The 23,236-nt window shown below is 42.3% G+C and overlaps 1 protein-coding gene across 1 annotated transcript in view; it reads right to left on the minus strand.

The window, feature by feature from the left end:
- LOC128057632 (ATP-binding cassette sub-family C member 4-like) overlaps positions 1–23,236 on the minus strand; it is a 200,875-nt gene that overhangs the window by 124,784 nt on the left and 52,855 nt on the right. The window contains 3 exon segments of the mRNA XM_052650093.1: positions 8,012–8,108; positions 15,884–15,970; positions 16,194–16,288. Of these exon segments, the coding sequence (XP_052506053.1) occupies positions 8,012–8,108; positions 15,884–15,970; positions 16,194–16,288 (279 nt within the window).

Below are 23,236 nucleotides of genomic sequence, written 5' to 3' on the forward strand. Positions count from 1 at the left end.
ATGAATAATGCAATAAATGAGATCAGAAACACTCTGGAGGCAACAAATAGTAGAATAACAGAGGCAGAAGATAGGATTAGTGAAATAGAAGATAGAATGGTAGAAATAAATGATTCAGAGAGGAAAAAAGAAAAACGAATTAAAAGAAATGAGGACAACCTCAGAGACCTCCAGGACAATATGAAATGCTCCAACATTCGAATTATAGGAGTCCCAGAAGAAGAGGACAAAGAGAAAGACCATGAGAAAATACTTGAGGAGATAATAGTTGACAACCTCCCTAAAATGGGGAAGGAAATAATCACCCAAGTCCAAGAAACCCTGAGAGTTCCAAACAGGATAAACCCAAGGCGAAACACCACAAGACAAATATTAATCAAATTAACAAAGATCAAACACAAAGAACAAATATTAAAAGCAGCAAGGGGAAAACAACAAATAACACACAAGGGGATTCTCATAAGGATAATTGTAGATCTTTCAATAGAAACTCTTCAGGCCAGGAGGGAATGGCAAGACATACTTAAAGTGATGAAAGAAAATAACCTACAGCCCAGGTTACTGTACCCAGCAAGGATCTCATTCAAATACGAAGGAGAAATCAAAAGCTTTACGGACAAGCAAAAGCTGAGAGAATTCAGCACCACCAAACCAGCTCTCCAACAAACCCTAAAGGATATTCTCTAGACAGGAAACACAAAAAGGGCATATAAACCAGAACCCAAAACAATAAAGTAAATGGCAATGGGATCACATTTATCAATAATTACCTTAAACATAAATGGGTTGAATGCCCCAACCAAAAGGCAAAGACTGGCTGAATGGATACAAAAACAAGATCCCTATATATGCTGCTTACAAGAGACCCACCTCAAAACAAGGGACACATACAGACTGAAAGTGAAGGGCTGAAAAAAGATATACCACGCAAATAGAGACCAAAAGACAGCAGGAGTAGCAATACTCATATCCGATAAAATAGACTTTAAAACAAAGGCTGTGAAAAGAGACAAAGAAGGCCACTACATAATGATCAAAGGAACAATCCAAGATGATATAACAATTATAAATATATATGCACCCAATATAGGAGCACCGCAATATGTAAGACAAATGCTAACAAGCATGAAAGGGGAAATTAACAATAACACAATAATAGTGGGAGACTTTAATACCCCACTCACAACCTATGGACAGATCAACTAAACAGAAAATTAACAAAGAAATGCAAACTTTAAATGATACAATAGACCAGTTAGACCTAATTGATATCTATAGGACATTTCACCCCAAAACAATGAATTTCACCTTTTTCTCAAGTGCTCATGGAACCTTTTCCAGGATAGATCACATCCTGGGCCATAAATCTAACCTTGATAAATTTTAAAAAATCGAAATCATTCCAAGCATCTTTTCTGACCATAATGCATTAAGATTAGATCTCAATTACAGGAGAAAAACTACTAAAAATCCCAATATATGGAGGTTGAACAACACACTTCTGAATAACCAACAAATCACAGAAGAAATCAAAAAAGAAATAAAAATATGCATAGAAACGAATGAAAATGAAAACACAACAACCCAAAACCTGTGGGACACTATAAAAGCAGTGCTTAGAGGAAAGTTCATAGCAATACAGGCATACCTCAAGAAACAAGAAAAAAGTCAAATAAATAACCTAAATCGACACCTAAAGCAACTAGGAAAGGAAAACATGGAGAACCCCAGAGCTAGTAGAAGGAAAGAAAACTTAAAAATTAGGGCAGAAATAAATGCAAGAGAAACAAAAGAGACCATAGCAAAAATCAACAAAGCCAAAAGCTGGTTCTTTGAAAGGATAAATAAAATTGACAAACCATTAGCCAGACTCATCAAGAAGCAAAGAGAGAAAAATCAAATCAATAAAATTAGAAATGAAAATGGAGAGATCACAACAGACAACACAGAAATACAAAGGATCATAAGAGACTACTATCAGCAATTATATGCCAATAAAATGGACAACGTGGAAGAAATGGACAAATTCTTAGAAAAATACAATATTCCAAAACTGAACCAGGAAGAAATAGAAAATATTAACAGACCCATCACAAGCTTGGAAATTGAACCTGTAATCAGAAATCTTCCAGCCAACAAAAGCCCAGGTCCAGACAGCTTCACAGCTGAATTCTACCAAAAATTTAGAGAAGAGCTAACACCTATCCGGCTGAAACTCTTCCAGAAAATTGCAGAGGAAGGTAAACTTCCAAACTCATTCTATGAGGCCACCATCACCCTAATACCAAAACCTGACAAAGACGGCACAAAAAAGAAAACTACAGGCCAATATCACTGATGAACATAGATGCAAAAATCCTCAACAAAATCCTAGCAATCAGAATTCAACAACACATTAACAAGATCATACACCATGACCAAGTGGGCTTTATCCCAGGGATGCAAGGATTCTTCAATATCCGCAAATCAATCAATGTAATTCACCACAGTAACAAATTGAAAAATAAAAGCCATATGATTATCTCAATAGATGCAGAGAAGGCCTTTGACAAAATTCAACATCCATTTATGATAAAAACTCTCCAGAAAGCAGGAATAGAAGGAACATACCTCAACATAATAAAAGCTATATATGACAAACCCACAGCAAACATTATCCTCAATGGTGAAAAATTGAAAGCATTTCCCCTAAAGTCAGGAACAAGACAAGGGTGCCCGCTTTCACCGCTACTATTCAACATAGTTTTGGAAGTTTTGGGCACAGCAATCAGAGCAGAAAAAGAAATAAAAGGAATCCAAATTGGAAAAGAAGAAGTAAAACTCTCGCTGTTTGCAGATGACATGATCCTCTACAGAGAAAATCCTAAAGACTCCACCATAAAATTACTAGAGCTAATCAATGAATATAGTAAAGTTGCAGGATATAAAATCAACACACAGAAATCCCTTGCATTCCTATACACTAATAATGAGAAAGTAGAAAAAGAAATTAAGGAAACAATTCCATTCACCATTGCAACGAAAAGAATAAAATACTTAGGAATATACCTACCTAAAGAAACTAAAGACCTATATATCAAAAACTATAAAACACTGAAGAATGAAATCAAAGAGGACACTAATAGATGGAGAAATATACCATGTTCATGGATTGGAAGAATCAATATAGTGAAAATGAGTATACTACCCAAAAGAATCAACAGATTCAATGCAATCCCTATCAAGCTACCAGCGGTCTTTTTCACAGAACTAGAACAAATAATTTCAAGATTTGTATGGAAATACAAAAAACCTAGAATAGCCAAAGCAATCTTGAGAAAGAAGAATGGAACTGGAGGAATCAACTTGCCTGACTTCAGACTCTACTACAAAGCCACAGTCATTAAGACAGTATGGTCCTGGCACAAAGACAGAAATAGAGATCAATGGAACAAAATAGAAAGCCCAGAGATAAATCCACACACATATGGACACCTTATCTTTCACAAAGGAGGCAAGAATATACAATGGAGTAAAGACAATCTCTTTAACAAGTGGTGCTGGGAAAACTGGTCAACCACTTGTAAAAGAATGAAACTAGATCACTTTCTAACACCGCACACAAAAATAAACTCAAAATGGATTAAAGATCTAAATGTAAGACCAGAAACTATAAAACTCCTAGAGGAGAACATAGGCAAAACACTCTCAGACATAAATCACAGCAGGATCCTCTATGATCCACCTCCCAGATTACTGGAAATAAAAGCAAAAATAAACAAATGGGATCTAATTAAAATTAAAAGCTTCTGCACAACAAAGGAAACTATAAGCAAGGTGAAAAGACCGCCTTCTGAATGGGAGAAAACAATAGCAAATGAAGCAACTGACAAACAACTAATCTGAAAAATATACAAGCAACTTATGCAGCTCAATTCCAGAAAAATAAACGACCCAATCAAAAAATGGGCCAAAGAACTAAATAGGCATTTCTCCAAAGAAGACATATGGATAGCTAACAAACACATGAAAAGATGCTCAACATCACTCATTATCAGAGAAATGCAAATCAAGACCACAATGAGGTACCATTTCACACCAGTCAGAATGGCTGCGATCCAAAAGTCTACAAGCTATCAATGCTGGAGAGGGTGTGGAGAAAAGGGAACCCTCTTACACTGTTGGTGGGAAGGCAAACTAGTACAGCCACTATGGAAAACAGTGTGGAGATTCCTTAAAAAATTGCAAATAGAGCTGCTTTATGACCCAGCAATCCCACTGCTGGGCATACACACCGAGGAAACCAGAATTGAAAGAGACACATGTACCCCCAGTGTTCATCGCAGCACTGTTTATAATAGCCAGGACATAGAAACAACCTAGATGTCCATCAGCAGATGAATGGATAAGAAAGCTGTGGTACATATACACAATGGAGTATTACTCAGCCATTAAAAAGAACACATTTGAATCAGTTCTAATGAGGTGGATGAAACTGGAGCTGATTATACAGAGTGAAGTAAGCCAGGAAGAAAAGCACCAATACAGTATACTGACACATATATACAGAATTTAGAAAGATGGTAATGATGACCCTGTATGTGAGACAGCAAAAGAGACACAGATGTATAGAACGGACTTTTGGACTCTGAGGGAGAGGGAGAGGGTGGGATGATTTGGGAGAATGGCATTGAAACATGTATACTATCATGTAAGAAACGAAGTGCCAGTCTATGTTCGATATAGGATACAGGATGCTTGGGGCTGGTGCATGGGGATGATCCAGAGAGATGATATGGGGTGGGAGGTGGGAGGGGGATTCAGGATTGGGAGCTTGTATACACCCGTGGTGGATTCATGTCAATGTATGGCAAAACCAATACAGTATTGTAAAGTAAAATAAAGTAAAAAAAATAAAAATAAAACAATAAAACAATGGTATGTCTAGGTCACACACTAAATAAATAAATAAATAAATAAAATCTACACAAAAAACAAACTACAAAAAAAAAAAAAGAGAGAGAGAGGAAAAAACCTTACTAAATTGTGACTAACCAAGCCTGTGGATGAAATCTGCAAGGCAGCAGAGCAGTGGCTGCAGAAAGTACGCTGTGTACCACATGGGCACCAGGAGAACCAACAATCTGTATTGGCAATGAGAGGGGAAATGATTCACATGGTTCACACAGGTGACTGTGGGCAAAGGGAGGAGGAAACCAACATTCCTGATGCTCACCAGATCTCAGTCAGTCCTCCTGCTCTCTCCACCCACTTCCCAAACTAATGAGCTCTACATCTACCCCGGAAGAGAGTGGCCAGGAATATCCAGTCTTTCCCAAATGCTCTCCAAATCTTGGTCAAAACTGTCAGGTCTCTGGCTGAGCTCATACATCAACATAATCCAAATCAAACAATGTGACCCAAGGACACATTCAGTTTTCCTACACGGCCTCTGTACATGGCTCACTACGTCCTGAGTTCACACTACTTGTGCATATGTGCCAAGTCGCCTCAGTTGTGTCTGACTCTTTGCAGTCCTATGGACTGTAGCCCACCAGGCTCCTCTGTCCATGAGATTTACCAGGCAAGAATACTGGAGTGCGTTGCCATGTCCTCCTCCAGGGGATCTTCCCAGCCTAGGATCGGACCCAAGTCTCTTAAGTCTCCTGCATTGGCAGTCAGGATCTTTACCACACTAGCTCCACCTGGTCTCACTGCCCAATCCTCCATAGCTATCCACAGTCCAGATTTTGCCAGGGGAAGGTGGGTGTCATAGAGTGGGACAGCTAACTACACTGATCTCTACAGGGTGTTACAGGTTCATCACCCTACCCCCAGGGGACAGAAGAGAAATCTACAAAGGAACAGATGCACCATCTTTAAAGAAAAAGGCCCTTTATGTTTTGTTATCAGGAGTCTCATTTGTGAGGTCTGCTGAGCTTTCTTTCCCAGTCCTGTCTTCTTACTGGCTCCCTTTTAATATTGTAAATAGTAAGGAAAATGTTTTCACTCTGTAACTCAACACTAATTGAGAATCCTCTCTTGTTGATTGTGGGCCTTCAGAAATGTTTAATGCTTGATGGGTGGTTTGCAAGACAGGGACATTTTTTTTTAACACCTTTATTTAGGCATATTATCATAAAGTTCACCCATTTCAAGTGTACAACTTGTAACTTGTAATAACTTTCCTGAGTGGCACAGACATACAATTCTGTTTTAGAACCTTTCCATCCCTTCAATAAGATCCTTCTTGTCTATTTACATGGTACCCATGGTACTTGGAGAAGGCAATGGCAGCCCACTCCAGTACTCTTGCCTGGAGAATCCCATGGATGGAGGAGCCTGGTGGGCTGCTGTCTATGGGGTCGCACAGAGTCAGACACAACTGAAGTGACTTAGCAGCAGCAGGGAGGCCTAGTGTGCTGCAGTCCATGGGGTCGCACAGAGTCAGACACAACTGAGCTACTGAACTGACTGACCAAGAGCCTATGGAACAGACAAGGGTTAATGACGGAGGTGCTGAGGCCCAGAGACAAAGAAGCCAAGGTCTGAAGCATCAAACAACCAGTAAGCCTGAAATATTCTCACTAATCTCCACCTCATCCCCAGTCATGCTAGGAGTTGGGGTTGATTGGTAGCCCCCCAAAAAGTAAGTTCAAGCCCTAAACATGATGCCTGTGAACATGATCTTATTTGCATTCAGTGTCTTTGTAGATGTAATGAAGTTAAGATGAGGTCACACTGGAATAGGGTGACCTTAAATCCTATATGACTGATACACTTATGAGAAGAGACTCAGACATGGGGACAATGGCCATGTGACATCAGAGGCAGAGACCACAGTGCTGCAGCTGGAACCCAAGGAACACAAGGAAGGTCATGACTACCACCAGCTGGAAGGAAGGATTCTCCCCTGGGGCCTTCAGGGAGATCATGGCCCTGCCAGCACCTGGATCTGGGATCTATAACCTCCAGAACAGGGAGACGATAAACTTCTGTTGTTTTAAGTCACCCAGTTTGCAGTGCTTTGTTACAGCAGCTCTGGAAACTGATACCCTATCCTGAGCCCATACTTCTGCCTCCTCAGCTTTACTAAGACTTCTAACTGCTTCTGCTGTCACCCCTCCAGTGACCATCAGAGGAATCTCTTAACTCCAACATCAGACCACATCACTCCTCTGCTCTGGCCCATCCAAGGCTTCAATCCCACTTCCGGGCTCACTGCCCACTGCCTGGAGAACAGCCCCCTCCACGTCCCCCTGCTCACTCTCCTCAGACACACTGGTCTTCCTGCTGTTCCTCCAACCTGCCAGGTCAGCTCCTTCCTTAGGACCCCCTGCCTCAGACCCCCTCCCCCAGGGGACTGTGTGGCCCCCACCTTCATATCCTTCAGTCCCCAAGAGGCACCAGCTCAAGGAGCCAGCCAGGATGTCACCCTCTTTGTCACATCCATCCCCATAAGAACAGGAGTCCCATGAAGGCAGGGCCTTGTCCTCCTGCTGCACAGGCTCCCACATATATCGAGCTCATAGAGACCTGGGCAGGGAGACCTGCAGAGTGGGCGTCTCTGACCCAGGTGCTTGGCTACCCAACTTCACTTCTAATGTTAATGGAAGACGCTCTTTAGGCAAATTGTGCTTGACAATCATGTGGATACAAACAGGCCTCAGTAGCTCTAATTTCCAAGTAAAAACTTTGACTTAAGTTGTATAAGGGGAAAACACAAGATATAAATAAAATAGCATCATTATCCTTAACAAATTTCACTAAAACAGTAATATTTCAGTAGTCCTGTGGTAGCACTCCTATATGCTTTAGTGTTTATGTGGCTTCAAGTATAATAGTGACACTTTACAGGTCTTTGGATTGATCCTCAAAGACATGAATAGCATCAGCTCTGAGAAAAAGAGGGAGTTAAATTGAGAGAGAAGAGGACATTTACCATGAATCCAAGGCGAGTGACCTGCTGGAAGGTCTGGCCTTCAACACACCTGAGTTCTAGCAATTTCACAGACTTCTAGAAACTACTTACATCTCTCAGTATCAGAATCTGACTTGCATCTTTTAGGTACTGCAGCTGATGAGTCACTAAGATTGTGATCTTCTCCTTCAAGGCCTGACGAATACACCTACAAATGTAAAAGGTATAGAGTGCAAACGCACATTAGTGGGGGTGCTCCAAACTGAAAACACATATTCTGAAAACATAATGAGACAAAAACAACACAGCAAAGGTCTATAGTTTAAATAAAAAATGAATAATACAAATTAAATACAAATATGTCAATGATTCTGAGCAGGTCCTCAAATTTATCAGCAGCAAATGTGAACCCAGCTCTGCTATAAAAAATTCTAAAAAACAGTCCAGTGAAGGAGGCACTTGCTAAATTTTTTCTAAAAACTCAGCTTAACAATAATTTACATTTTATAATGAAAAATAATTGAGCAATACTGAGATTCCAAAACTTGACTGAACTTAATATTTTATCGCTATGTGGGAATGGGAAAAGAAGCATCTATGTTATATTAAAATGTGTGCATTTTCCTTAGACAATTTTCTAGGAAATTATTTATGAGTTATGATGTACACATTAACAACAAAAAATTAATAGAATCTTGGTAACCTTTGCTAGAGTGCCTTTTCTAGACACTTCTTCCCAAATAATATTAAACAGAAAATGAATGCCAGTGTGGCTTCCATCAGTCTCTACAACAGTCCCAGTCCCATCCAGGAAACCAGTCTTCTTTCATAAGGACTGAACACCTTCCAAATATGAAAATAAAGAACAGAATTCAGATGGCCCAAATCACAATGGGAATCATCCAACGGCCAAAAGATACACCAGTTCTCTTAGCCAAGACCCTTGTGTGATCAGGCCACCCAAAATGGCTCTTCTCTTGCTCTCTATACATCCCTGCTCAACCAGTGTCTGCTTCACCTATGCCTACTTACATGACTGACCTTCCTATATGCTTGTCCCAGGGCCCAGCTAATGACTGCTCTAGCTTTAGATAACAACCCTGCACAATGCTTGTCAAAGGGGCAAGAGGAACATGACCCTCTGCTGGTTTTCATGGTGACCAATGGCCCAAGCTGACATCAATTTCCCCTATAACAGGTAATCTCCCCCCTCTCCTGCCCCCTTGCCCTGGGAGCAAAGACTACCACCATGTCCTGTTCCAACGTGGGCCTCAAATGATAGGATGCCCTTCCAGGATTTCCTTTGGACATGTAAGTCGGCCCTAAACATTAAACCATATGTGTGTCTGTCACTGATTCTGGGCTCTTTCTTAAGTCTAACCTGGGCAAGTAATAGGCCTGGCAGGTCTGGAAGGCCAACAACCTCTCTCAGTATCCAACCTTAAGTGTGTTTTTACAGTAACTTTTCCAACTGCTTCACATTTTTAATGCAGACGCCTAGAAACTCAGCCCCAGTCTCATCCCACAAAGTCCACAACCCCTCCAGGGAAGCAAGTAGTTGGATTTGGGGCCCTAGGTGACCATAGTCAGGGCTGCAAGCAGGTACTCTGGGTGCCCAAGTCCCTCACAGAGCAAATCTTAGGAACCTGGGCCAGAGCTCAGCCTGTGAGTAAGGTGGACAGTGTGAAGGCAGCAGACTGCAGCTCAGTCCCTCTCATGAGCCTGATGTCGGATGAGTGACGAAACCTGTTTCTTCATCTCAAAACAAGGCCAAGGACAACTCACCCATGGGTTCTGAGCAATCAAACCACCAATCCACTCAGTAAATGTCAGCGCCCTTCTCCACTCCTCCCTAACCATAAGCAGTCATGTGCTTTGGACTCATGACAGAAAAGTCCTAAGGGGACACTCTGGACACTGGGCCTGTGATCAGAAGCAAGACACCAGGATGTAATTACACACACCATTGCTTCATTAAGTCCAAAAGAATTCATTTTTCCTTTTGACATGTCTTAGTTCAGCATTTGTATCTAAGATTCCTGAGTGAGTAAACCTCTTCAGACTTAGTACTAAAGCTTTTAATGGAACTGTTTCTTCTTAATTCATAATTACTTGCCAATAGTCCCTGAAGGCAGATGTTAATCAAATCTGATGGGATTCTATGCCCAAGACAGAGAAATACAAAAGTGGTAACATGTTTGCTTCCTAACATTCCATCAGAGACGAAGTAATAAAAAGAATTACAACAAAGTGGCCAGTTAAATGACTTTGAAATTTTCCTAAATAATTGCCAACATCCGCTGGATCATTGAAAAAGCAAGAGAGTTCCAGAAAAATATCTCTTTCTGCTTTATTGACTATGCCAAAGCCTTTGACTATATGGATCACAATAAACTGTGGAAAATTCTGAAAGAAATGGGAATACCAGACCACCTAACCTGCCTCTTGAGAAACCTATATGCAGGTCAGGAAGCAACAGTTAGAACTGGACATGGAACAACCGACTGGTTCCAAATAGGAAAAGGAGTACATCAAGGCTGTACATTGTCACCCTGCTTATTTAACTTATATGCAGAGTACATCATGAGAAATGCTGGGCTGGAGGAAGCACAAGCTGGAATCAAGATTGCCAGGAGAAATATCAATAAACTCAGATATACAGATGACACCACACTTATGGCAGAGTGAAGAGGAACTAAAAAGTCTCTTCATGAAAGTGAAAGACTAGAGTGAAAAAGTTGGCTTAAAGCTCAACATTCAGCAAACTAAGATCATGGCATCTGGTCCCAACACTTCATGGGAATTACATGGGGAAACAGTGGAAACAGTGTCAGACTTTATTTTGGGGGGCTCCAAAATCACTGCAGATGGTGACTGCAGCCATGAAACTAAAAGACGCTTACTCCTTGGAAGAAAAGTTATGACCAACCTAGATAGCATATTCAAAAGCAGAGACATTACTTTGCCAACAAAGGTCCGTCTAGTCAAGGCTATGGTTCTTCCAGTGGTCATGTATGAATGTGAGAGTTGGACTGTGAAGAAAGCTGAGCACCGAAGAATTGATGCTTTTGAACTGTGGTGTTGGATAAGACTCTTGAGAGTCCCTTGGACTGCAAGGAGATCCAACCAGTCCATTCTAAAGGAGATCAACCCTGGGTATTCTTTGGAAGGAATGATGCTAAAGCTGAAACTCCAGCACTTTGGCCACCTCATGCGAAGAGTTGACTCATTGGAAGAGACTCTGATGCTGGGAGGGATTGGGGGCAGGAGGAGAAGGGGACGACCGAGGATGAGATGGCTGGATGGCATCACTGACTCGATGGGCGTGAATTTGAGTGAACTCCGGGAGTTGGTGATAGACAGGGAGGCGTGCTGCAATTCATAGGGTCACAAAGAGTCGCACACAACTGAGCGACTAAACTGAAACTGAACTGAATGCTTTTTATCCATCTCCAAAAAGATAGACTATTTTTCAAGTTCAGAGTAAAGATTTCCAAGTTATGTCATAAAAATGACTGATTCAGAAACAAGTTAACTGTTAATTCTATATAAAGGCTGTGTTAATTCTATTTATCGGGTTGGCCACAAAGTTCCTTTGGATTTTTCTATAACATCTTACAGAAAAACCCAGCTGAACTTTTTGTCCAATCCAGCATCATTCTATATAGGGGCTGTATTAAGAGGAGACACATTCCATGGTAGAGGGGATACAAATAATTCAGAATCTGCACCTTCATCCATTCAATCTGCAGAGGTTTACTGAGGTGCCACTCCCTTGACTTACATCGCAGGTCAAGAAAGCAGACATTACTTTGCACCATGTAAAGGGGGGATACACTGAACAAGTATAGGAAATGTACTATCAGGCCATGATGTGTGCTCTGAAGAAAAAGCAAGGGGGCTGCTGTCTTAGATGGGGAGACACAGGAGCCCTGAGATTCTCTGGGGAAACATACCTGGAAGAAGACACAGCCGTTGCAGAGGTCTGGGACAGAATATGCTAGGCTGAGGCACCTTCCTGCAATCACAGCTTCTTGGGGGTGGGGAGACTCATAAATGGTCAAGTGTACTCACTGAGAGCTGTGGAAAGACAGAGGGCATGGGCACCCTGTGGAGGAGCAGGAGGGAATGGCAGGTCCCATCTTCCATCTTCCTTCTGTGTCCTGGCACATTGCTCCCGGGCTCTGGGACAGAGGGGCCAGTATGTATAGAGAGACAGGGTGAGAAAGGACCCCCACAAAGCCAGCACAGTGGAATACTGTGTAGGTGTGGGGACGAGCTGGAAAGGCTGATGGGGGCAGACGACAAAGAAGCCTGTTCTCTGAGGAGCTGGAGTTACTTCCTGAATGGGGGAGATGGGAGGGGAGGGCAGGGCGAGGTCTATGAAGGGCTGGAGCAGGAGGGTGAGCTGCGTAGACAACAGCATGGGAGTCTGATCAGGACAGACCTGAAAAGCTGATGACACAGGAGGCAGGGGTTTGGTGATGCAGGGCTGAACCAGGAGAGGATCCATGGCTGGACACAAGTGAGACCGCATCAGTTCATCTAAGGACTCTCACCTTCTATAGGTAATAGAACCCACTTAATCATCACAAAATATAGTTATAAAAATCACAAACATTAGTAACCTGGTATATACTCATGACTAAAGGAAGCTGATAATGGCAAGTAGAAGTGTGATTCATTCACTTTTAATAGAAAATACTGACCACGACTAAGCTTCAGCACAACCATCTCTCATAGCATATTGTTCCATCCAATTGCCTAACTCACTGAGAACATTTTCAGTCACAGTTGAGTGATTTCCTAAATTGCCTTTGTGATCCCTGCCCTAAGTTTCCCTAGAGAATGTGGTTCTGATTAGCAAAGAACTCTTAACAAGCTTGCTTCTATCAAGTGAACATCCAAGGTCACTAAACTGAAAGGGTGGAGAGGACTTTATAAACATGTTATAAACACCTCACCTTTATAAACACCTGAGAGAGTTTTTGTGTTCAGCACACTGATACATGGCTTTCCCTTCCCCTCCCTGTGACACAGACACAAGAGCCAGCAGAATCTGCTCTTGCAGTGATGGGGAACTTTTGCAGATAGCAGACATTTGCAAGTTCAAGGTGGAGCGCTGGGAACAGGGAGGCTGAGCCACTCATGATGCCAGGAGAGCGGGGGATGGAAATTCATGTCTCAGTACTAGTATCCCATCACTGAACTCATGACAAGCCACAAGGCACTTCCTGAGGGAAAAGTCAGCAGTGAAAGCGTTGGTCACTCAATCATGTCTGACTCTTTGCAACCCCATGGCCTGCAGCCTGCCAGAACCTTCTGTCCATGAGGATTCTCCAGGCAAGAATAGCGCCGTGCCCTGCTCCAGGGGATCTTCTCAACCAAGGGATTGAATCCAGGTCTCCTGCATTGCAGGCAGATTCTTTACCATCTGAGCCACTAGGTGCTTTAAATAAGAGAAAATTTATCAAATCATAATCAAAAGAGGGTGGGAAAAGGGGGGCAGTCAGATCGGAGAATGGGAGGCCATGCCACATGTCAGCTGCCCTGCTCTCTTTTGTTCTGAAAGATTCAATGCTAATGTGTAATTTTTGTGTGTGGTAAAATATACATAACATGAAACTTACCGTTTTAACTATTTTTTATGCATACAACTCAATGGCATTAAGTACATTCACATCATTGCGTAACCATCACCACCATCCATCTCCAGGGCTCTTTCATCGCTCCAACACTAAGCACCTTTCACATACAGCCTTCAGTGGCACCTGCCTCATGACCCCTGCTTAATGGATGTGGAATCCCAGCTCCTCATATCCAGAGCTCAGAGCTCCTCACATATCTTTCTCACTCACTCCACTGATCTGCTTAAGTCTCTACTTTGCTGTTAAGGATTTGCTATGAATGAATTCTGTTCCCCAAAAAATTTGTATGATGGCACATTGACAACCAGAACCTTAGAATCTGGCGACAGAACCTTTAAAGAGCTAACTGTTACCCTTAATTAGAGTTGGCCTAATCCAATCTGACTGGTGTCCTTAGAAGAGGAGACTAAGACATAAGGACAGAAACACGGAGGTGTGCGTGGACAGAGGGAGGACCATGTCCGAGGACACAGCGAGGAAGCTGTCATCAGAAGATGAGGAGGTCTAAAGAGAAACCAAACTGCCCACACCTTGATCATGAGAGTCCAGTCTTTAGAACTGTGAGAAAATGAATTTCTATTATTTTTGCATTGCTCCCCCACCGCTGCCATCTCTAACAACCTGCTGTGACTGAATGTTTGTGTCCTCAAAATACATACATTGAAACCTAATCTCCACTATGAAGGTACTGGAGATGGGGCCATTGGGAGGTGAGGTCATGAGGGTGGAGTCTGCCTGAATGGGACTAGTGCCATTATAAAAGGGACCCACACAGCTCCCTCACCCCTTCCACCACATGAGGACACACGAATTGGGTCCTCACCAAACACCATCTCTGCCAACACCCTCACCTTGGACTTTCCCAGGCTCTGGTCTCTGTGAGAGCAGCCTGGACAGACACAGCCCCAGAAAACTAACACAGGACCTGACAGCGAGAATTCCCAAACAGCTTCTCTCTGCTGTACAGCCTGCTTCCTCCAGGCGAGGGTGTGCCTTCTGTTCTCACAGCCTCGCTTCCTGTGCTTCTACTCTTCCTCCAGCAAAGAGAACTGGGTCATCTTCTCAACCTCCACATACATACCCAGCCTGCACACCCCCAGGGCACTTTCCGCCCAGCCCAGGGCACAGGGAGCTGTCCAACATCCACTTCCATTCAGCACTTACTATCCTGTATAGAAACCTCTAAACCCTGACTCAGCTGACCTTTTCCCAGGCAACTGCCTTAACAAACTCCACATTGAGACAGATTCCTCAGAGGCTGAAATGAGAGCTGAGCATCCTAAGTCTCCCTTATGCTGCCCAATGTGGTCCTTCTCCTCTCCTGTCTCTCCGTCCTCCTTGTAAACTAAGAGGTTTCCTGCAGTAGCATCTGTAAGGGCATTGATCTCAGTGCACACAGCAGGGCATTAATAAGTGCAGCTGGAAGGCTCATTGGCCTTAACAAGGTGGACAACCACAAGGTAAGCAACCATGGGGTAGGTGTGGATGCTGTTTTAGCAAAAGCAAGCTCATGAGGCTTTCAAAAAGGCCAGTCTAGACTCCATCAGAGGCTTCAGTCAGCATGTATTAGGACAAGTTATTCACAGAAAAGCACAACAGTTGTTCCACTTCAGTCATTCTGTAGCCAGGCAAGAGCAATTCGTATTCCAGAAACACAAAAATGAAAGTCAAGATTCCACCATATTCTAAATCTCTAGTTCCACATTCAAGCTAACCCTACATCATGGGTCTAAGTATTAATTCAAGTAAGCATCCATGAAGCAATGCTAAACAATTAAATTCATGTTAGATGTGGAATAAATTAGTCTTAATTCTAGGCCTTATTAAGAATTTCCAAACCTACAGAATAATAAGCACAAACCAACAGGGCCTTTCCACAGAACCCCTGTGTCAGTACTGAAAATTTTGCTTCTAATGTGCCTTAAACACACGATGGAAGAAAAGGACTGACACTAAGTACTAGATTACTGGGTCCAACTCTACAATTTAAAAACCATTCATCATCTTTCTTATTTCTAGGCTCTGGACCATCACAGTGTCTGGTTATCAACTGCAGGTCATGGGGAAATCTCCCATCTATTCCTCACTCCCTGAAGTACAGACCCCACTGTCCTTCACACATTGGAAATACCTTCTGTATTTTCCTGTCCTGACCTCATCGTGATGCAAAATTTCTCTACGATGGATCTTCTGTGGAGGGAAGGGAAGGAAGAGAAAGACACCAGGGCAGAGCGAGCTCAGTCTCCTGAAGCACAAAGGCTTTCCTGAGCTCTCTTCCCCAGTCTCTACAGGGTTCCTGGAAAGCAGAGATGATAGAAAATAGAAGCAAACTCACTGCTGGAACAAGTGTCTGCTGACTCCTACGTCCACTGCGCTGAGCGGATCGTCCAGGAGGTAGATGTCTGCATCCTGATACATGGCTCTAGAAAACAGAGAGAGACATCAGGAGAGGACACTTCACACTCCCTGGGTCTCATCTCTGAATCATGATGGCGTCCAGCAGCTCCATGTTCATTCCAAGAGCCCAGGGAAAGAGGCAAGACCCTGCTTCACACAGACCCACCTGGTGAACAGGGTCTGTGTGCTCACGTCCAATAGGAGCCGCGGAGGAGGAGGGGCAGGATGGCAACTGAAACCCCATTTACCTGGCGAGGCTGACCCGGGCTTTCTGTCCTTCATTCAGTGGGGTTCCCCGGTCTCCTATCTTAGTTAGATCATTTTCCTTCAAAAGCTGTAAATCCTACATGGAGATAGAAAAGGAGAGGTAAAAAAAGATCTAAAATAAGTTCTCCTGCCATCCTAACTTTTTAGCATCAGTTCTCCCCACAGTGATCAACAATAATGAGTATATTTCATAGTGGCTAAACCATAACAGTGAACAATTAAAAAAATCCTCAGGGCTCTTTTTTGTTTTCATTCTGTAGTTTTTCCCAACATTTATGCATCTGACCATTCTAACAGATATTTATTGTGGATCAGTATACACCAGGCATTGTTCTGGTCACAGTGAATTCAGCTATGAGGAAATAAAGCCCCTACAGTTTCTCTCCACAGTAAGAGATGGTCAATAAGGAAAATTAACTTTAGTGTAAGTACTGAGGATGAGAAGGAAAAGGAAGCCAGCTCAGGGGGATGGAGAGTGAAGGAGGGAAGTGAGTCCACACTGGGGTGTGAGGGCTCTGCTCAGAGTGGGTGTGAGCAGATCCGGGGAAGGGGCTCAGGCAGACCTGGAGAGGCTGCTCCACACAGAGGGATGGGCGAGTACAGGGGCCACAGGGAGATGCCCAAGGGGTTCAGGACAAGCAAGGAGGCAGGAGAGTGGAGCTGAGTAAGAATGAGGGGAGTGAGGTCAGAGACAGAGCAGGACGAACCTGGGTCACTCCAGTAACAGGGGGAGAGGGAGAAGGGAGGATTGACCTGGTCTGTGATTTCTACAGACTCACTCCTGTGCTTTGCAGAAAACAAGCAGTAAGGGGGAATGAGTGAGGGTAGATACAAGTAAGGAGGCTACTGGAATAATCTAAGTGAGAGATGACAGTGACCAGGACCACAGTGGAAGCAGCAGGGATGGAGAGATGGAGCACACTCCAGACACATTCTGAAGGCAGAGTCTGTAAGACCTACTGATGGGATGGATGTGGGTTGTAAGAAGAGCACCATGGTGTTGGGAGCATGAGGAAGAACACGGTCACCATTTACTGAGTTGTTACTGATGAAAGTCAAAGTGAAAGTCGCTTAGTCATGTCTGACTCTTTGTGCCTCCATGGAATTCTCCAGGCCAGAATACTGGAGTGGGTAGCCTTTCCCTTATCCAGGTGATCTTCCCAACCCAGGGATCAAACCCAGGTCTCCCACACTGCAAGCGGATTCTTTACCAACTGAGCTATCAGGGAAGCTCTGCTACTGATGACTGATGCCTGTTTTCTCATTAATCCAACAGGGGGACCCCATTCACAGTGTAAATGTGACCATGAGGACAAGAAAGAGAGTGTCTCCATCATAACCCTCCCTGACAGCCACAAAGACACACAGACATACACAGGTTCCCTGCTCACTCAAAGCTTAATAAGGGAGGATCAAATGAAAAGCAGCAATTGCTCTGTCATGAAAATTCATTATTCCATCTTATTTCTTCATCAAGCTCAGAGGTTAATACCATCTCTCCCTCCCAGTTTTCATATCATTTTAAGATAGGCTCCAGCCATACATACACACACACTGTTTTCTGGGCCTCCATTTCACTGTTGACAGTCCTTGCAAACTGTTATTAGGTTTTATCCTTTAATTTTATTAATGTATCTTTCTGGTTTCCTTCCCCAAATAGCATCACATTATAGCATAGCAATCACAACATGCTCTAGAAAAAGCACTGAAATTCACTCTTTCACTTAGCACAGTCCGAGCATAAGAAACAGGCTCTCTTCAACTCTGGTGGTAGGACTTTGAGTGTGTTGCTGACTTTGCAAATTACTAATGGACAAGTCCCAGATGGGAAGGACATTTTAAAGGATTTGAGGTAAAATCCAAATCAGGCTAATTTCCCAGCCACGATTTTCTGATTAGGTTAAATGAAAAAGCCTGACTTGAGCATATATTGCAATTCTTCCCACTGACAGGAAAGTGTTCTTGTTCATGTTATTTTCCTCTAAGTTAAATTTAAACAATTTTCACTGAACAACAGATACACAAACTAGAAGCAAACTAGGAAATGAAGAAGCTGGTTTGATACCATCTCCCAGAAACATATCAAGGGCCCTTCAGCAATGGTGGAGACTTAACAGTAGAAACGCAACGGAGCAGTCGTTGAAACAGTTGATGAGTGCCCTGGCAGAGGAGGGCTGGATTCCGGGGTCAAACAATGGAAGGTCACACCTTCCTTTACTGCTTGTCTTCCTTTTGGAATGGCCCCTCCTCTGACGGCCTGTCAATATCCTGCTCATCCTTCCAGGCTCAGCCCAAACACACTCTCCATGAAACCATCCTGGAGTCATTCTCTTCCTGCTGGGTTCCTAAGGCTTTGTGTACATTTCTTCTGAAGGACCTGTCCTATTATGATCAATAATTTGTATGCATGCACATAGCTTCTCTCAGCTCCTGGTGGGTAAGGTCTGTGCACCAAGCACTGTGTTGCACCCTAACATTGATTATCTTTAATCTTTGCAACAAGCTACCTGGTAAGTACTGACCCCATTTCCCAGATGAGGAAACTGGGACTAAATATAATTTAGTCAGGTCACGTCACTGTTCTGAGGGTCAGTTCAGTTCAGTTGCTCAGTCGTGTCTGACTCTGCAACCCCATTGACTGCAGCAAGCCAGGCCTCCCTGTCCATTGCCCACTCCCAGAGTTTACTCAAACTTATGTCCATTGAGTCGGTGATGCCATCCAACCAACTCATCCTCTGCCATCCTCTTTTCCTCCTGCCTTCAGTCTTTCCGAACATCACAGTCTTTTCTAATGAGTTAGTTCTTCATATCAGGTGGCCAAATTATTGGACTTTCAGCTTCAGCATCAGTCCATCCAATGAACATTCCAGACTGATTTCCTTTAGGATGGACTTGGATCTCCTTGCAGTCTGAGGGACTCTCAAGAGTCTTCTCCAACACCACAGTTCAAAAGCATCATTTCTTCGAGGCTCACCTTTCTTTATAGTCCAACTCTCACAGCCATACATGACTATTGGAAAAACCATAGCTTTCACTAGATGGACCTTTTTTGGCAAGTAATGTCTCTGCTTTTTAATATGCTGTCTAGGTTGGTCATAACTTTCCTTCCAAGGAGTAACTGTCTTTAAATTTCATGGCTGCATTAACCAACTGCAGTGATTTTGGAGCCCCCAAAAATAAAGTCTGTCACCATTCCTACTGTTTCCCAATCTATTTGCCATGAAGTGAGGGGACCAGATGCCATGATCTTCATTTTCTGAATGTTGAATCTTAAGCCAACTTTTTCACTCTCCTCTTTCACTTTCATAACAGGCTCTTTAGTTCTTCACTTTCTGCCATAAGGGTGGTGTCATCTGCATATCTGTTTTTTATATCTCTCCCAGCAATCTTGATTCTAGCTTGTGCTTCATCCAGCCCAGCATTTCTCATGATGTGGTCTGCATATAAGTTAAATAAACATGGTGATAATATACAGCCTTGACGTACTCCTTTCCTGATTTGGAACTAGTCTGTTGTTCAATGTCCAGTTCTATCTGTTGCTTCCTGACTTGCATACAGATTTCTCAAGAGGCAGGTCAGGTGGTCTGGTATTTCCACCTCTTGAAGAATTTTCCAGAGTTTGTTGAGGTCCACACAGTCAAAGGTTTTGGCATAGTCAATAAAACAGAAATAGATGCTTTTCTGGAACTCTCTTGCTCTTTTGATGATCCAGTAGATGTTGGCAATTTGATCTCTGGTTCCTCTGCCTTTTCTAAAACCAGCTTGAGCATCTGGAAGTTCACAATTCACATACTGTTGAAGCCTGACTTGGAGAATTTTGAACTTTGCTAGCGTGTGAGATGAGTGCAATTGTGTGGTAGTTTGAGCATTCTTTGGCATTGCCTTTCTTTGGGATTGGAATGAAAACTGAACTTTTCTAGTCCTGTGGCTACTGCTGAGTTTTCCAAATTTGCTGGCATATTGAGTGAACCACTTTCACAGCATCATCTCTTAGGATTTGAAATAGCTCAACTGGAATTCCATCACCTCCACTAGCTTTATTCATAATAATACTTCCTAAGGCCCACTTGACTTTGCATTCCAGGATGTCTGGCTCTAGGTGAGTGATCACACCATTGTGATTATCTGGGTGGTGAAGATCTTTTTTGTATAGTTCTTCTGTGTATTCTTGCTACCTCGTAATATCTTCTGCTTCTGTTAGGTCCATACCATATCTGTCCTTTATCGAGCCTATCTTTGCATGAAATGTTCCCTTGATATCTCTAATTTTCTTGAAGAGATCTCTAGTCTTTCCCATTCTATTGTGTTCCTCTTTTTCTTTGCACTGATCGCTGAGGAAGGCTTTCTTATCTCTCCTTGCTATTATTTGGAACTCTGCATTCAAATCGGTATATCTTTCCTTTTTGGCTATTGAACAGAAGAGCTAGAATCTGACCCAGCTCATGTCAGTTCAGAGACGTCTGCTCTTTCACATCATACTGCCTCTAGTTTCCATGCTTATCCATGGTGTTGTGCTGCCTCTCAGTTGAGGAAGTTTAGAAGTAAGAATTTCTTGAAAAGTGAGCAATGGATGAAGGTGTAAAGGGGCATGTAAACAGAGACCCTGACCAGGGTGTGCCTCTTTCTTCACCAGAAAAGCAAGGTCACGAAAGAAACAGGCACACTCTGCCTGGGTCTCTGGAATTTGTTTGGCTTTTTTTTAGAGGTTTTTTTTTCCATCTTTATTATTTATTGAAGGTTTTTCATGTTAATAAACTCACATACATTAGGTGATAAGACTAGAAAAAATAGTAATTAACAGATTCATAATTAGCCATGTGCACATATGCATGTGGTCATTCTTCAGTGAAGTTCTAAAGCTCTTTTTTTTTTTTTTAGGGGATTATCAGTTTATTCTTTATTTATTTTTTCACTTTACAATATTGTATTGGTTTTGCCATAAACCCTGCAGTTAGCACCGACTACATAGGAAGGGGCCTATAGACCTTGAGAAGTACAAGCCAGACCAAGGAACTATATGAAAATGAACTGACCCCACACTGTCCACAACAGCTCTAGAGAAATTCCTAGATATATTTTTACTATTATCATTTTTTAAATTTGAATAAATTTTTTATTATTTTTTAAGCCCCCTATTACTCCTTTAATTTTCATTTTTATAACATACTAAGTTCAGTTCAGTCACTCAGTTGTGTCCGACTCTTTGCAACCCCATGAATCACAGCACGCCAGGCCTCCCTGTCCAGCATCAACTCCCAGAGTTCACTCAGACTCACGTCCATTGAGTCAGTAAAGCTATCCAGCCATCTCATCCTCTTTGTACCTTTCTTCTCCTGCCCCCAATTCCTCCCAGCATCAAAGTCTTTTCCAACGAATCAACTCTTCGCATGAGGTGGCCAGAGTAGTGGAGTTTCAGCTTTAGCATCATTCCCTCCAAAGAAATCCCAGGGTTGATCTCCTTCAGAATGGACTGGTTGGATCTCCTTGCAGTCCAAGGGACTCTCAAGAGTCTTCTCCAACACCGCAGTTCAAAAGCATCAATTCTTCAGCGCTCAGCCTTCTTCACAGTCCAACTCTCACATCCATACATGACCACAGGAAAAACCATAGCCTTGACTAGACGGACCTTAGTCAGCAAAGTAATGTCTCTGCTTTTGAATATGCTATCTAGGTTGGTCATAACTTTTCTTCCAAGGAGTAACCCTCTTTTAATTTCATGGCTGCAAACACCATCTACCTTGAAAAAAAAAAAAAAACCCTATTTTTAAAGCAAACTTCATATATATATATTATAATTTTTGTGACTCTTTTTTCTTTAATATTGTATTTTTGAGAATCTAACTTCTACTCTAGATTTTTAATCTTTGCTTTTTGGTACTTGTTCTCAACTTTGTATCTTTAAGAACCCAATCTTCAGTATCCATTTTTACTTGGGAGAGAGATCACTGGTCTCTGGAATTTGATCTGGGTGTCAGGAGCTGGAAGTGATTAAGGTAAAAAGGAAATGCCCGAAATCTGTTTACTCCAAACCCTACCTTCCATGGAATCTAGGGTTATGCAGAAACAGATCTGAACTTGAGCTGCAAATGCAGAGATGAGCTGTTTGACCCCCTCAGGTCTCAGTTTCTCCTACTATAAAATGAAGATAGGAACATCAAGGACACTCATAAAGAATTAATAAATCATATTCCTGTTTATGTGTGTGCATGTGCTACATGTGTGAGAGACAGACACAAAAATGATTTGCACATAGACTCTGAATAAATAGACGCTATTGTCTCACTGTTTCACATTTGTTTCCCCTCTTCTTTTCTTATGCAGTCTATGCACTATTTAATAAAAATCTAGCTCATTCCTCCTAACTTCACATCATTTCTGCAAAAGCACAATCTCTCATTAACACAAGCCCAGGAGAAAGAAATAGCAGCCATTAAATGAATAATTCTGTTCTGTCCATATTATCATAAAATGCTGCTCACCTGATACCATCTATGATGTTCAAGCCATCGTTCAAGCAGAATTACTATTTCGTCACAAAGAGAGTTTGGAGCCTTTAACACCAAACCTTTGAAAGTCTGTCCCAGCCTTTTCCTCACAATATAAAAGAATAGTCAGATGTCCAGACTGCCCTGAAGAGACCAGGGGGAGCCCTTTGAAACTGTTTTTCACTGATGTTTATAACCCGAGAGAATAACAAACTATTTACCGGTATTTACATTTTTCTTTCTTTCTGCAAAAATATATTTTATCAGATAAGTTTAGTTTTCCTGATTCATTCACTAATTTCATCTAAATCCTAATATAGAGTTAAACATTTCACTTTGCCATTTTCTGTGAAAATTGATGCACTTTCTGAAAACAATCTCTTCTCCAACAAAATGATGCAGTATTAAGAAGAAACATAAGTATTCTATTTTCTTTAAATAATAAATTATAAATCAAAAATGAAGTAAAGAGGGAAACCTACAGACTGAAAGGGATCGAGGAGGCAACAACTAAGCACAATGGACAGACTTTGGGTGGA

The sequence above is a fragment of the Budorcas taxicolor genome, chromosome 12, assembly GCF_023091745.1.
Source record: "Budorcas taxicolor isolate Tak-1 chromosome 12, Takin1.1, whole genome shotgun sequence".
Classification (NCBI taxonomy): domain Eukaryota; kingdom Metazoa; phylum Chordata; class Mammalia; order Artiodactyla; family Bovidae; genus Budorcas; species Budorcas taxicolor.